Source organism: Pyrgilauda ruficollis, unplaced genomic scaffold, assembly GCF_017590135.1.
Source record: "Pyrgilauda ruficollis isolate IOZ18807 unplaced genomic scaffold, ASM1759013v1 scaffold127, whole genome shotgun sequence".
NCBI lineage: Eukaryota > Metazoa > Chordata > Aves > Passeriformes > Passeridae > Pyrgilauda > Pyrgilauda ruficollis.
In genome coordinates this window covers 140,294-156,710 of record NW_024511099.1, presented here as the reverse complement: position 1 = coordinate 156,710, position 16,417 = coordinate 140,294, and the positions used below count along the sequence as shown (strand labels likewise).

At 48.4% G+C, this 16,417-nt stretch overlaps 1 protein-coding gene across 2 annotated transcripts; it reads left to right on the top strand.

Moving 5' to 3' along the window:
- The first annotated feature begins 797 nt into the window (after positions 1-797).
- Positions 798-16,008, top strand: TCEA2 (transcription elongation factor A2). 2 transcript variants are annotated; one of them, XM_041458280.1, is made up of 10 exons: positions 809-985; positions 3,369-3,431; positions 4,040-4,145; positions 5,213-5,303; positions 10,297-10,430; positions 11,848-11,904; positions 12,625-12,779; positions 13,114-13,260; positions 15,085-15,156; positions 15,711-16,008. In XM_041458280.1, the coding sequence occupies exons 1-10, from the start codon at positions 917-919 to the stop codon at positions 15,717-15,719; spliced, it is 903 nt and encodes a 300-aa protein (XP_041314214.1). In that variant the 5' UTR covers positions 809-916; the 3' UTR covers positions 15,720-16,008. The 2 variants fall into 2 exon arrangements, with proteins under 2 accessions (XP_041314212.1, XP_041314214.1); XM_041458278.1 differs by lacking the exon at positions 15,711-16,008 and having other exon boundaries at positions 798-985; positions 15,085-15,201.
- The last annotated feature ends 409 nt before the right edge of the window (positions 16,009-16,417 follow it).

Here is a 16,417-nt window from a genome sequence, read left to right as displayed (position 1 = left end):
GGGGCACAGCCTCGGTTTATGCAGGGAGCATTTATCCAGTTTATCCAGCAGTTTATCCAGCACTGCTCCGAGGGCTCAGGACAGTCATGGACAATAGTCAGTCACAGAATGGTTTGGGGTGGAAGGGACCTTAAACTCATCTTGTCCCACCCCCTCCCATGGGCAGGGACCCCGTCCACTATCCCGGGGTGCTCCAAGCATCATCCAACCTTGGCCATGAACGCTTCCAGGGATCCAGGGGCAGCCACAGCTTCTCTGGGCACCATGTTCAGTGCTGTCACCACCCTCACAGGGAAGAATTTCTTTCCAAAACTCCATCTAACCCTGCCCTCAGTCAGTGTGAAGCCGTTCCTCCTTGCTCTGTCATTCCAGGCCCTTGTCCAAACCCTCCCTCCATCTCTCTTCGAGCGTCCTTTAGGCAGGGGAAGGGGCTTTGAAGGCCTGCCCGGAGCCTTCTCTTCTCCAGGCTGAACCCCGCAGCTCTCAGCCTGTCTCCACTGCAGAGGTGCTCATTATCTCCGTGGCCTCCTCCGGAGCCGCTGCAGCACTGTGGGACACGGCTGTTCCTGCCGTGCCGTGGCACAGCCCCGCGGGCGGGGACGGGGGTCCCTCAGCCCGGCTCCGCTCCGAGCCCCCTCCTCGGGGCGAACCGCAGCCCCCACAGCGCCCCCGGCGGCCGGGCGGCACCGCGCGGGACGGGCGCGGGGCACGGTGGGAGATGAAGTCCCGCCCGTGGGTAGCGCTCCGGCAGACGGCGGGTGGAGCTGGCGTTCCGAGGACTACAACTCCCGTCGTACCCCGCGTGCGCCCGCCCTGACTGCGGCACCGGGGGCTGAGGTGGGCACCGGGCACCGACCGCAGCTCCCCCCGCCCGGACCCCCGTCCGGCCCCGGCACCGATCCCGGGGAGCGGCGAGATGGGCGGGGAGGACGAAATCGTGCGCATTGCCAGGCGCCTGGACAAGATGGTGGCCAAGAAGAACGCGGTGAGTGGCGGCGGCAGGGCCCCCGCAGCCCGGTTGGCGTGGGGGGCCGCCCCCTGCCCCGGGCTCTTGTCTGGCGGACGCGCCCCCTCCTTTCCGCAGGATCCCCTCCTCGCTGCCGTGCTGGTGAACCCCCGCTGCTCCCTCGGTGCCCGTTGTCAGGGGCCTCCCTCTCCCCAGACCCCATTTTGGGAGCCTGTGTTTCAGTGCCGCCCCGTTCATTACATTGTGCTGGAGCAGACGCTCCCCCCTTTAAAGTGGGGTTCCCTCGCCCAGGCCCCGCCGCCCTCTCCCTTCCCCATCCTTTGCGGAGGTGTGGGATCCACCCACTGCCAGTTATTGGGCGGGCAGCCCCGTGTGCCCCCTTGGGTGCTGTGGGAGCCCCCAGTCCCATAGTGAGCCCCCGCACCCCAGGCCTCCGGCATGCCCAGCCCACATCTCCGCACTCCGGGGCTCAGCCTGTGCCGCCTGCCCGGTGTTCTCCTCCCGGAGAGCATCCTCAGCCCTGCTCCCCTGTCCCGTTGGGAGCCCTTTGGAAGGGGAGTCCCCACCAGCACCGGCCTGGCGCTCCGGTTTGCCCTCGGGGAAAGCCCCGGTGCTGATGGATTTGCTTTCTGCGTCTCCATCCCACATCGGCACGCTGCTCACTGCCGTGGCCTCTGGAGTGTGGAGGGCTGGCCAAGCTGCTGTCTGTGACCTGTGTGACAGCCTGGGGGGACAGGAGCCGGTGCTTTCCAGCTTAATGGGATATATCAGTGCTTGTAGGAGCAGTGTCATGCAAGTGCTAAGGCAGAAAGCTGACAAGGGTTTGTGATGGAGGTAGGCTGTGCATCTGGTTTTGGGGTGGGGGACAGGATTTTGGGGCTGGGAAGGGCTGTGGGGAGTAGGAGATGATGGGCGAGGAGGGGGAGGGATTAGAGGAGTGTGATATTCGTGTGGTGGGATGCTGGGTGCTGTTACCACATGAACTTTTGGATGTTGGACTGACCCTGCCAGCCATGGGTAGAGCGAGCACTGTCACTTGTGTTGCTGTTGGAACAGCCCAGGGAAGTGTGTTCGGGCTAAAGCACAGCCTGTGATGTCTGTTCTTGCTCATGGCAGGTTTTCAGCATCAGTGTTGAAATAGGAAAGGAGCAACTTCGCAGAATTTGCTTCCAGCTTCATTGGGAAAGAGGCAGCTTCTTACAGGAGGGGTATGCAACATTTCCTCTTGGCTGGCGTTTGAGATAGTGCTGAACTGCAGCATGTTGTGTGTTGGCTAATCTTAGAACTCTTCCTGCAGGACAGTTTCCTGGAGTACCTGTTTGTTGCTCTAGTTTTTTCGTGGATCCTCATTTGCTGTCATTGTGGCGAGTGGCTCCATTTGGAGTCAGACCGGGTCACTTTGGGCGTTCAGGGCTGGAGGAAGGGGAAGGTGTGAAGCTGTGGGGGAAGTCATTCATTCTGGGTACGGTAAATGTGTGTGGTTTATGCTGGTGTGAGTTGCTTGTGTGCACACTGGAAGCTTTGACTCTGCTTTGATTTCAGCATCTGTTCTGTAGGGTGGATTGCAGCTGGATTGCTTCCTGGGATGAGTTGGAAGCAGTCCTTCTGCACAGGGAGGATGGGATGTGAGGACAGGGCTGGCAGTGCAGGCAGCTTCGCACAGTGGTGGCTGTGCAGGCCTTGTGCTACAACTGGGCTTGGAGTGGTCGGTGTTGTAAATGAGCTGCTAAATGTGAACACTGGAAGCCTTGTTTGAGGGAAGGGGGTTGGGAGGAAAGAGCCAGCTGAATGGAGACAGGCCTACTCTAGGCTGAGATGTGCTAGAGGGAGACAAGTGATTTCCAGTTCTCTGAGTGACTGCCAGTTTTAGGTATCTACAGATTCCTTGTAAGATTTTTCCTGATCCTGGGTTCTGGGATGTAGAGATGATGTAAGGAGACTTCACAGAACAAGTTCCAAGTGACCAACTCTTCAGCATCACAGCTCGCTGGCTTTGCTCCTGGTCTCTCTTTTCTCATGAGCAGAGTGGAGTGTTAATATGAAAACCAGGAAACAGCTACATGGACTCATTGACAGTTGTAATTCAGAGTGTGTTTTTCAGGTGTTAAAAATGTTCAGTGTGCCAGGTAAGAATAATAAACTAATGCTGCACTTGCACCATACTCAAGCAAGGACCTGTAGCACTCCAGTGATCTTCTGTTTTGCCCATTCCAATGATTCAGATGCCTTCAGCTTGCAGGGTCTACTGTCTGTGTGGAACAGCACCCAGCAGTGCACTTGCTGATGTTTCAGGGAATGCTTGTTTGTGTTTTTCCCCTTGAATTCGACTTTCTGTGCCTATTCCCAAGCTGTTGAATTTCTTTAATAAAAGCTGAGGCACTCTTTCTCTTTTCGTCTCCAGGAAGGTGCAATGGATTTACTGAAAGAACTGAAAGGTATGCCTATGACTTTGGATTTACTGCAGGTGAGTTGCACAGTTATGGTAAAAAGCTTAAGTTTACATCTGGATGAGTTCAAAGTGGTGTCTAAATAAACTTAATAGATTTCCTCATGCAAAGAATAAAGATAGACATTAAATCCAACAAAATAGTGCAGAACTTGGGTTTTGGACTGGCAATTAAAGAGCTCTGGGTCACCATGTGTGTAACTGCTCAAACCTTGTTTGTAGGCTGCAAAAAGAGGAAAGACTGGGTTAAAGTAGCAAACACAGAGGGCAGTCATGGGAGAAGTTCTTTGTAATGTTGATATTCAGAACACTGAGGAGGAGTGAGCAGAATTACAATTTGGAGTTTGTGATGCATCTTGGAGTTTTTCACTCTAAGCTTGAATGTCACTCAAAAGGGTGTAGGGAAGGGATTTGTGGGAGATGGGATGTGTGTTCTGTTCATTTGTACAAGCTGGAGAGTGTCACTTCGCTCTTCCAAAATTGTAAGGGTCGTAGAATCGTTCTGCATGCCTTTGGATACTCCTGTCGTGGGCATGGCTTTGACTTTGTTGTGGTTATTTGAGATTTCAGTTAGTAACTAGCACTGAGTCTATTCTGGAGTGGTTCACTGGGGTGTTCCCTTGCAGTCCACCCGCATTGGGATGTCGGTGAATGCACTGAGGAAGCAGAGCACAGATGAAGAAGTGATATCACTTGCCAAATCCCTCATCAAATCTTGGAAGAAACTTCTAGGTAAGGAAATCAGCATGTTCCTGTCAGATTCAGCTGGTGAACAAGCTGCCTTCAGTGGGAGGCTGAGTTTTTCAGGAGAGCTTATCTCTTGATCTGAATAAACATTCTAGCAAATCAGCCTTTACAATTCCACCCTCTCTGTCTTTCAAGTTTTGTGTCCTATCATGCATCCTCCTAGATTTAGCTCCTGTTTAGCCAGCTCATCATTGGAAGAGCACTGAAAGCTTCAGGACTATTAACTTATACCTCATCACATAATAATTAGCAATGTTATTTGTGCTCTGAGCCCTCTGCTCCCACTTGTGCTCTGTGTGGCATTAACACCATGTGTGCTGTCAGCCTCGTGCAGCAGCTCAGGAAGGGAAGTGCTGGAATGGATTTGAGGTGGTGAGTTAGAGAAGGATCTTAGTTAATCATCTTGTACATAAACTCACATGGACCATTTCCTGGGAGGAAAGCTGGGGAGGCTTTCCCTGTTATGGGCTCCCATTTCTTGCCAGGCTGGATGAGTGTTAAAAGGGCTCTTTTCCTGTCCTGCCTGGATTGTCACCTCCTCATTAGGTTGGGTGTGTATTGGCTAGACTCAGACAATTTACCTCTGGGTCAAACTTGTTCTACAGTGTCATGAAAGTCCTCTCGAGGGTTGTGCTGTTGGCTTTCAGCAGCACTTGGGAATCAGAAGAAGCTGTAGCTCCGCAAGGACCAGCCTGTACTGGCCCTTCAGCTGGTGTTGGCTGGAAATTCTGCTTTAATTGTGCTTGAGAGAACTTGATCTAATCCCTGCTCAGCAGCCTCTGAAAGAAACTTTTGTGAAGAGGCATGTCTTGTGAGGAAGCTTATCTCCCAGGCAGGGAAACTGATTGCTCTCTAGTTTGGTGAGGAAAGCTTTTGTTTGAATTAGTTTCTACTTGGAGGCAAGGAAAAGGTCTGTTGGGAAGCAGGAAGGCCATAAAGGCATTTTCTCCTTTTGGGGAAATAATAACTTCAGCCCAACAGTGAAGTATAGGAGTATAGGCAGGGCTGTAGCATAAAGACCAGTTCTGAATTTATTCCTCTTTTGAACATAGATGCTTCTGAGGAAAAAAATGAGGACAAAAAGAAAAGCCTGTCTTTGCCAACATCTTCCTCCAGGGAGACTGGTAACTCAAGAGACCAAAGGTAATACTTTCCTTTTACCAAAAGTGACTCTGTTAGAGAATTTAAGTTTTCTTAAGGCAACTTACTTTAATTTTTATGTTTAAGTGTCTGAGTCAGGAATTTTGTATAGTCAAATTTCTGGTCAGAGACTCTGGAAGTGTTTCTTCTTCAAGGTTGATCTGTGTGGTGTTATTAATTAACTGTAATGCAGAAATACACGTCTAGAAATTCACTGGCTTTAGTGAGTTTTTAAATTTTATTCATATTTTATTTAATGTTTTTTACTCTTGGTTATATGTTGTTTTTTCTAGTAATAGAACATTCCTCTATTATTTTTTTCTATTGCATTTTTATGTGTTTTTGTTTATTTCTAACTTTGAACTCCTTAGAATGAAGATTATTTTTGGCCTTTGCAGTGGATGGGATTGATTGATACATTACTAAAGTAAAACTTCCATTTCTTTGTCCTTGACAAATCCCAGCAGAAGTCCCCTTTTCCCTGTGGCTGATGTCCCCCAGCTGGCAGGTCAGCTGCATGCTTGCTCCTTGCCATGCCTTGAATGCTGCATCCTGTTTCCACTGCCTATGACTGCAGTTGTTGAGTGCAGACAGTGATCAAAGGGGAGGGGAAAAATGGGATTTAAAGCTTTGTTCTAGAAATTTCTCCCAGCCTCAGATCCCAGGAGGGTGTGTGCTTCCTAGATTTGGTTCTTAAGTGATTTAGCCAATTTCCCAAATTTGACAGAAGATTTAGAGTATTCAGGCTGTAGTCCTGCTGGCTTGCAGGATTTTCCATGTTTGTAGCCTTTGTTTGTCACTTTCTTGTCACTTCTTTGGTTTTGCTCAGCTCTCTCAAGGCTTGGCACTTCAGGGTGAGCCTTTGCAGCTCGATCCAGAGCTGCTGATGGAGAGAAGGCTGCTGATGCTCCATGACTTTAAATGATTGGTATCTTTGGTTATCTTGCTTCCATAAAATGGGAAAAAGGATTTGCTGAGTAGTGCAATGAAAGGACTTGGGAGACTTCACAGCCAGGATGGAGTTCAGTGATGCAGTGCAGAATGGGAGCCAGGGCTGTCCAGATCTGTGTGGCATTTCACCTGGAACAGGATCTTGGCTGTAGGCACAGAGGCAAAACTCCTCCTTCCTGCCTCCTTGCTTTGTCACTTATCTTGGGGTATGTGAGGTGCAGCTGTTTGTCTCGTGCTGGTGATATTCCCTTGTGCCTTAATGTGCTGCAGATATTGCAGTTTTATGGGTTTTTTTAAATCCTTGATGCTTTTTACGTGTATTCAGCCTCCATCTTCTGACTAGCAAAGCATTCCCTTGGCTGTGGAGGATGAACAGAAGCCAATGGATTCATGTAGCCTAGACCAGGAGCAGGGGCCAGCTCCTGGTGTTAGTCTGTTGAGCCAGGCTCTCTTCCAGAGACAGGAATGTTTTTTCTCCAGTCCTACAAAATAAACTACTAATCTGCCTTAAAAAAATAATAATTTATTGGCACAGGAGAGTCTCTGTTCTTTGAAGCAGAGACTGCAGTGAAGTCAGACTGGTTGCTCAGTGTGTGATAGCTGGTTCAGATGAGGCTGCTGTCAAGACACCAAAGAAATCAGTTTGTATTCAGATATTTCAGCCTCTTAGTCTGTTAGATTTTGGCTACGCCTTCTATTTTGGTCAGGGAAAAATATTTGACTAACTCTTAGCCTGAAACTCATCTTGCTTTCTGGAGCACAGATGTAGAAATCCCTGTGTAGTGACTGGAGCTAGCACTGCAAGACCTGAAGGCTCTGAGCCAGCCAGCATGGAGCTGGCACCTGTGAATTTAGATACTGCATTACTCTAATCCAAAGCATATTCTGTTGTTCTGTAGAGTCTCAGACCCATGGTGTAGTACATTTTAATGGGCTGTGTCTAATGTTTCTGTCTCTGGCAGCATGAGGTTTTTCTTTTCCAGGATTCTCTAAACTGCCTTTATTAGGAGGTTTTGGATCTGTGGCCTGAATTTTAGCTCTTCTGTGGCATTTTCTTTCAGTGCAGCCCTGAGTTCTGTTTGCAGTCCCTGGCTGCTGCTTTGCCACCATTTTGTTCCAGCATAGCTTTGTTTTATGTATAAACTTTTGCTGCCTGGATAGATTTACAAGCTCTTTCTCATGTTTAACAGGAACAGTGTGAACCACAAGGATTTCCTGAAATAAGTCTTCTAGGTGTGTTTGAGCTCTATTTCCTAACAATTCTATTTATAAACTAACCTCTAAACCTTAATAAATAATTTTCTGTCTTTGGAATGGCTGAGAAGTCTGTTTCATATAATTCTAGAGGGATCAGCTCTCATCTCAGTGCATGGATGATGTGTGTATGCAGGCAAATGTATCTTTCCTCATCAGCTAACAGAGATTGGACCATGCATCTTGTTGAGCTTTTTTCCACCCCCAAGGAATAAACATCTAAATATTCAATTGTAGATAGAACCTTCCTGAAAATCAAATATTACCTCTGCAAATACAGGTTTGAAGACCTGTGTTTGAGGACTCATTGTAGTGAAGGTCAATGTTCTGAGTTCACACTGAGGTCACTGAGTTCACACACAGCATTTTGCTCTGGGAAACCTTTGTTTGTTGATTGCAAAATGATACAAAATTTAAATCTGGAAGAGCTTTCAGGGAAACTTCTCCTGCAGCCCCTTCTCAGCACAGCAGAACCTCTGCCCACGCTGTCCCTGACAGGCTTTTTTCAAGCTCTTTGACAACCCTAGAAAACTTCAGGGCAAGGCATTTGCACAGCTGCCCTTGACAGTATTTCCAATTCATAACTCACCTTTACAGTTTAAAACTTACTCTCAATCAAAACCTGTCTTGCTAAACCCATATCTGTGGATTTTTCTTCCTACCATCTTCCTTTGGAAGGAATTTCAGGACTTGTCTCCTTTAAGTTTCTCTTGCCACAAACCACCATATTCCTTCGGTCCTTCCTTTTACTGTAAGTATGTTTTGCCTTTGTCCTTTGGGAAGTCTAATTTTCTCCAAACTATTTTATGTAACATGAGAAGCTGTGATTTTTTAGATGGGTTATTCCTGAATTATGGGTTATTCCTTAGTGTATTCCTCTGGTATATACACCCCCATGAGTGCTGCCTGTGATTTGTGTGTAGCTCCTTAAGCACAAAAGTACCTGATGGCAGTTTCTACATTCCAGATGGGAGAAAATCATCATCTAATGGATTATTTACAGGCTAAGTTGTTTCTTCTTTTTGTAACATGTGCAGTGTAAATCCTATTGAATGTTTTGAGCTGCTTGGACACAAAATCTGTTCTTTAATAAGCTCCTGCAGTGCTGACCAGTAAAACCAGCTGGTAAAAAGGGGTTTTATTCAGCTACTGGTAGAAAAAACACAGTGAGCTCACAGTACAGTCTCCCTCACAGAGTGCATCATCTCATTCATATAAGCAAGAAATCAAAGTTCTGCTTTGGTTTGATGTGAACCGTTTGCTGAAGGTTCACTGATAGATGCTTCTGAAAAGGGCTTGGTGAGGTTCTGAACTGTGGAAATCCGGTAGCCCCACTGTGGGATTTGAGCCAGACTGGATATGACCCTAGTCACAGGAGCTCCCAGGATAAGTCCCTAAAGTTGTCTGGCTCAGTTTGTGTGGCAGCAGATTCAGAAGGCTTCCAGCTTAGTGCTGTTTTTTTGTGGGCTGACTAATCCCTTCCAGGACAGTGTAGTGGAAGTGCTTGTTCATAACAAATTTATTTTTGATGGCAAAGAACTGGCAGTAGTGACCCAGCTTAACAAAATTTGTCCAGCCACTTGGATCTTCAAGAAGATGTTGCCGGCATGCTATGGGTGAAATATTGAGGTTTCTTTTTTCCCTATCTCTTTGTGCAATAATGGTACCAGGCATTGGCCATAAACACAGGGCATTTTACAGCCAAATCACCAAAGCCAGAGCAATCTCTGCTGAAAAAAAAAATTGCTGTACTGCTGCCTAGATTTAGGGGGGAGAACAAAGCTCTAGAAAATCACCTATGAATCATACTAACCCAGATCTTTTACCAGCAGTATTTGCAGGGCTGACTAATGCCACGTGCAGATGTTAGGCTTTCTGCGTGCACAACCAGCTGAGCTGCTCCTTGAGGTTCCTTCTCTGCATGCAGACCCCGCAGCAGTGACTCAGCCTGCCCACATCGTGTGCTGATTGTGCAGGCAGGTCTCCATCCAGCTCCCCTGGCAGCTGACCTGACTGAGTCAGCCACAGCAGGCAGGTGTTCGCATTCCCTTGCCTGTGCCTGTGATTGCCCGCAGGTGGAAATGGAGTTATTTTTGAGAGCAAAGCAGTATTTCTTAGTCCTGTGCTAGCCTGGCACCTGTATGAGCTGTGTAGGGGTGCTATTCTGTGAGATGAGTAATCAGTGTCTTGCTCAGATTACAGGAAAAAGGAAGAACCTTTTATGTGCTACACTTTGTTGTTGGTGTTTTTTAAATATCAAAGCTGAAGGAGCCATTTTCTTTCTTTTTCTTTGTTTTCCTTAGCACAGCTCCTTCTGGAGCTTTCTGCTTGCTTTCTGCTGAGAGCAGTGATAGGCCTGGTGTCCTGCAAAGTTAAAGAGGAAAGAAGTACCATGAATCTGCACTGCACTGCCAAATTGAGAGAGTGCTGATGGTCTCAGATGTCCTGAGTGTATTTGGGTTACTGGTGGTGTTCAACAGTGGTGTTTTCACTTCATGCTCAGTGGTGCAGCAGCTGATGTGTGTTGAATAACACAAGATGGTTGGCAGGGTTGTTCATGGATTAAACTTCTGCTAGCAGCCAGCAGTGTCCACAGGAGAGCTGGTGTCTGGGCTGAGGGCGTTGGCTGCCGTGTTGTGCTCTGTGTTGATTTGGGACAATGACTTTGCACTGTGTTCTGACTGGTTCTGTATTGTGATTAACAGGACGCTTGGCCACATACCTGCTGCTCCCTTCTCTGCTATCAGTAGCCCAAACTGAAACATTCTGACAGGTGAAGTTTTTCTTTTAGCTCCAACAAAAGGCAGGAGCCTCCAAAGACTCCGACCACCCCCAAAATCACCACCTTCCCTCCGGCCCCCATCACCTGCGATGCCGTGCGCAACAAATGCAGGGAGATGCTGACAGCAGCTCTGCAGGCTGATGGTAAGTGCTGGGGGAAGCCCTGAGTTGCCTCAAGTGCTTCACGGCTCCTGGACCATTCTGACAGAGACTGTCAGTGCCAGCTCAGCTTAGACATACTGTTCTAGAGCAGCCTTGTCAAAGGATTATTGCCAGCAGCTCAGTCTAGCCACTGGTCACCCCTTTGATGAGCTGGCTGCTGTTGCAGCATTTTCAGACACTTACACAGGGACCTGGCTTGAGCTGGGGGCGTGACAATGTGTAAAGTAATGGCTGTTAAGAACTTGGGGTTTGTCACACAGGGTTGCAACATGGGGTGGTCTTTGCTGAAGTTTAATCTTTCAGGTGTGCAGGGATTTGCTTCACTTTCTAGATCTTTTCTGATTGCTCTTAAGTGAAGCTGTCTTCCCTGTCACCCTTGGGGTACAAAGTGAAGCTGTAACTCAGTACATGGACTTTGTAGGAATGGTGCTTATGCCAGTCAGCATCTGCTGTCAGACTCTGCTGCCTTTGCAGACAGGAGCTCCTTAAATATTGTGGTCCTCTGCATCTGGGGTGGAACAGATCCCGCTTGCACTCAGACTGTGCCATCTCAAGTGAGAGGCAGGTACTCAGCATGTCTGCAAGTTTGAGCATCTGGTTGTGTCCACATTGCAGATTCCTTTAAAAAATTGGGGTCTAAGCACTGCAGAGTCCTATTAATTTGGAGCCAAGGAATGTAGATCACAGATGGAGAAGTTCATGAGGTCTTTATTTCTAGCCTTCCTGTGCATGTGTTTATATGCTGCATTAAATGTTTTGCACAGCTCTTAGAAAAACCCTTTCCATATGAAATCTGGGAAAGAGTTCCCTTGAGTCTTTCCCTAAGCTCTGCTGTCCCCTATGTTTCTTCCTTTATGGTGTTTTATCATACGGGCTGTCCAAATCCATGGCAGTTATGCACTCTGTATGATGCTGTTTAACTGGTGTGTGGGAGAAGAGGGGAGGAGCAGACAGTCCTGAGGTGAGATAAGAAAGAAGGCTTGATCCTGACACTGCACACCTCCAGGCCCTCCCAGGTGATTGGTCTGAGTAGAGTTACTTATTGAGGTGAATATCTGATGAAACTCAATTCCTGCCTATATACATTTGATTTCAATTGTATGAAAAATATATTGGAAAACTAATAAGTTCTTGGGCCAAGGCTGTTGTTAGCTCTGTCTCGTGCAGTCCATATCCTAGAGAGGCACAGGGCACAGACTGGCTAGATTAATCTATTTCCATCTCTGCCCTTTTCCAAAGGGTCAGAGATTAGCAAGAGCAAAGGCCAAGATACCATTTGGTGGGAAGAGCATGTGAATCAAACCAGCAAACTGTCCAGATGTGTAGCTCAGACATACTGAGCCTGGGGAGCCCTGGCTTGGTTGGAAGCCACTGAGCTCCTGTTTGTGCTGTCTTACAGACGACTACATTGCCATCGGTGCTGACTGCGAACACATAGCAGCCCAGATTGAAGAGTATATCCTTGCTGTACTGTGCTTCCTGCATGCCTCCAGCAGTGAAATCCATGTGCTCAAAGGAAAAACAGGACTGTCTGTGCATAGATGTTCTGCTGCAGCTTGTCAGGGTTCTGGGTCTGGTTCCAGCTCTGCTTGGCTGGGTCACTGAGGAACTACCAGTGTGGAGTTGGGAGCTCAGAGACTGTAATCCTTTGTTGGTCCTTCCCATCAGAGTGTTGTTTCCTGCTTTTGATTCTCCTTCTAAATACATGCAACTTCTAAATACAAGCAACTTCCCTGTGCTCCCTGTTGAGTGAGGAGAGTGTGCTCTAGACAAAAGCAATGGAAAGGATGGAGCAGTGAGGATCAAGTTCCATGGTGATGTGAGATAAGCCTTAATGTGAGGAGTTTGCTTGGTTTAGGAACTGTGGGGTTGGAGGTGCAGCTGGGCTTTCTCAGTGGAGGGGTTTGTGCCTGCCTTGCTGAGAGAAAGGGGAGGTTGCAGAACCTGAGCATAGCTGAATATTTCCAGCACATTGAAAAAGCCCAAGCTGGAAGCCCTGGGACTTTGGGATTGTATAAACCTGCTCTCAAATCCAGCACTGACCTCCCAGAGCACATGCTGCTGTTGTGTGCCAGCCCCTCCATCCTGGCAATGGGTGACAGTCCCTGCTCTTTATGGGTGGCTGGGAAGTGCTTGATGCCTCTGGGATGGTTGCAGGCTCCTTGACTGCCCTTACGCATCTACCAGGATGTCAAGAACACCGACATGAAATACAAAAACCGCGTGAGGAGCCGCATCTCCAACCTGAAGGACTCCAAAAATCCTGAGCTGAAAAAGAACGTGCTGTGTGGGGCCATCACCCCCGAGCAGATCGCAGTGATGACCTCGGAGGTGAGGGAGCCTGGGGAGCAGGGTTTGCTTCTCACAGGGGATGTCCTGAGGCTTAGCTGGGCTGATGCAAGGGTTGCACTTTTCTCAGTAGCTGCTGCCAGAGTGCATGGAGTGAGCTTGCAGTGGGGTTTGCAGTGTGGAGAGTGGTCTGTTGGGCCTTCCCATCATTCTGGGGCCCTGGGTATGAACCAGAAACCAGAATTGGAACAGGCTTTCTGTCTTAATGCCCATCTGTCAGGCTGCCTTGTCCTGTTGGCTGTTTCCACTGTAGTGGGTGTGGTGGTAAAACTGGGCAGATGTGATTTTATTGCTTTTGTTTTTTTTTTTTTTAAAGGAAATGGCCAGTAATGAGCTGAAAGAGATCAGGAAAGCCATGACAAAAGAAGCAATCCGGGAGCATCAGATGGCCAAGACAGGAGGGACACAGACTGACCTCTTCACCTGTGGGAAATGCAAGAAGAAGAACTGCACCTACACCCAGGTTGGTTTTCCTGCTCCTGTCTCAGCCTCTGCACAGGACATGATCTATCATGGTCACGAGCTTGTACTGCTCTGTGACAGGCCCTGCAGCACAGCACAAATTTTGCTACTGGTGGACAGAAAACACTCATGGCTGTCTAAAATGTACTTCTGCACATGTTTCTGTGAGCTTGTGTAACTTTTTGGCTCACTTGTACAAGAGCGGGAGTTGTGCAGCACTGAGAAAGATTTTAAAAGTTGAGCAGCGCTCCACACTGAAAGCTGATTCTAGGAATGCTGGGATTCAGACAAGAAAGGAGTGGGTAGTGTCAGGGAGAGGCTGCAGAAACTGATTCAGACATGTTGATGGTATTAAAAGTACAAATTAAGAATATAGATTACCTGCAGCTGGATAAGTCCCAACTTATTTAAAATCAAATAGCATGAAATGAGTGAAACAAAAGGAATAAACGAAGCTGTGATGTGAGCAGACAGAGCATTTTTCTTTCCTGTGGCCAGCTGTTGGAAGCCTTGTGCATTACCAGTGCTTTTTAGCTCCCATGTCTGTGCCAGGCATCTGGAGATAAATGTGCCTTCGCTGTGAGTCAGTGGTTTAGAATGTGCAGATACCCAAAAATGCACCAGCAGCCACCAGATTGCTGCTGAGTGACTGCGCACAAACTGCGTGTGCAAGTGCCGGGTGAGACTCCTGCATTTGCTTGGACTTGACATACAAACACATGGAAAGAAGAGATCCAGGAATCTGACCAGGGAGTTTCCTTTGGCTCAGCAGCAGCCTTGCATCCCACAGGCTGGCTCAGGCAAGGGACCTTGCTCTGCCAGTGCTCCCAGTAAGCATTCCTGGCCTCTCCCGGCACACAGCACTGTCTCCACCTGGAGTGGACTGGAGTTTGACTGCCTGGAATTTGAGCAGGAGACAGCAGTGTCCTCGAAATAGCAGTATCAAAGGCTTTCTGTGTTTTGATTTGTTTTCTAGTGAAATCACTAGTGGGTAATGAGATGTAGGTCTCTCAAGTAGATGAACTGGCATTTATGAACATGTTGGAAGCAGACAGTAAAGGAGGAGAATTACAGAATTTAACTATCCAGCATTCTTGCAAAAATGGTTAATTTGCATCATGCAAATACTGTGACTCTTGCACACTGGGTAATTACACATGTAGATCAGCATAATCACCCCTCAACACAGTTCTGCCTGACTAGTGTGAGGAGTACCAGTGTTTTCAGTCTAGATCTGCCTCGTGGTATTCAAATGCCACAAAAATCTAGTTTTTAGTAAAGTATGTGTTTCTGGCAAGAGCCAGTCAGAGGCAGCAATCACATCTGGGTTAAATATCAGAGTTCCTTAATGGCTCACATACAAACCAGACTGGAACTGTGCAGAACCTGGTAACCCGAAGTGTGTTCCTGTGAGTTCCTGCTCTGTAAATGGGAATGACTTGAGTGCTTTTTTTATGCTCTTGTGCTTGGGACTGAGTGGCTTGTCATGGCAGTGCTGGCCACATCCCTTCCTGGGGAGCAGTTTGGAGAGGGATTGGCTGTGGGCATGTCTACTTCCAGAGTCACCTGCAAGAAGTGAGCAGTAGATTGGGTGAGGAGGGAAATACGCTGTCCCAAAACTTGTCGCTGAGGTAATATCAGGCTGGGGGGGTCATGATGTCTGTATGTGTGTAACACAACCACCAGACTGATTTTACTGGAAAGTTCCTTTTGCCATCCCAAACCTCGGTTTCTCATTGATTTTGAACCCAGCACCACCCCTGGAGGCCAGAGGGACGGGGCCATGTGTGATGCTGAGCTCTCACCTCCCTTCTGTCCCCCCCAGGTGCAGACCCGCAGCTCCGATGAGCCCATGACCACCTTCGTCGTGTGCAATGAGTGTGGCAATCGCTGGAAGGTACTGCACCAGGGCTATTACTGGCACTGAGGGGTGTTGGGGTGGCTGCACCCACCATGCTGCAGGCACTTTGCTGCTCAGAGGTGCTTGCCAAACCCCCACTGGCTTCAGAGAGTGATCTTCCCTCCCAGTACAGAGGCGAGAGCTCCTGGGTTCATCCCTGCAGACCGGCTGGGGTCAAGTCTCACTTCCACATTCCCTGCTCTCTTCTCGTATCCCTTCTTCCCATAACCAGCTTCACAATGCTTTCCATGCTGCCTCTGCCCTCTGAGGGTAGTGGTGATGATGTTGATTTCAAAACGGCTCTTTCATGCTGTGCACAGAGCTCAGGGGCGAGCAGAAATATCCTGTGGTGAGCAGAAAAGATGCCACTACGAGTTGCCAAAGAGCCACAGCGAGAGATTCACGTGGTAGATCCCTTTGGCCCCTGCTTCTGAAAACCCCCAAGCCCTTGCCAGGATCTGAAACAAGCCCACACCTGGATCCTTACCTTTTTCTGCAGCTCCCTTGGCAGTGAGGTTTCTAATTGGGGTTTAAACTCCCTTCTCTTGCAGTTCTGCTGACATGTGCCAAGGCCCAGAGCGGCAGCCAAACGCAGACCTGAGCGCAGCCTCCACACGCCGGCTCCCATGGCAGTTGTGTTTTGTGTCCCAGTGAGTTTGCATTGTCACACGCTGAGAGCAGCAGCGGGGAGGCCTGGGCCTCGCAGAGAGCCACAGCCATGGGCTGACAGGTTGGCAGGAGAGCTCACTAAACACACCCAGTCATTACTTTCTCATCTAAGCGAGTACGGTCACTTTCTCTTCAAAACTAATATTAAACATTTTTGTCAGTTTCTGACTTTTATTTCAACTGTGTGTGCAGCACTTTGTTTTTCCAGCATGGGAACTTGACAGGCAGCCCATGTCCAGTGGATGAGGACTGAATAATGCCTGGAGCAGCAGAAAGTGAGATGTGACTTGCAGGCACACCCGTGGTGTGTGAAGGATTGTTTCTGTCACCTCGCGGAATCTCAACCACTGGGCCATGGCCTGGGGCAGTGGGTGGGCAGTACTGTTGACAGGAAACAGCTTTTGGGACAGAGATCAGATGTTACTTTCCATCTTTGCAGCATTCACTGGATTTTGCACTGATTCCTTGACATCTTGAGCCTTTAAATGCCAACGACATCGGCTGCTGCAAAGATCAGAATGTACTGCCCAGGTTGTAACAGACTGAAAGCAGGGTGACACCAGCCACAGAAAATCCCACCCCAAACTGT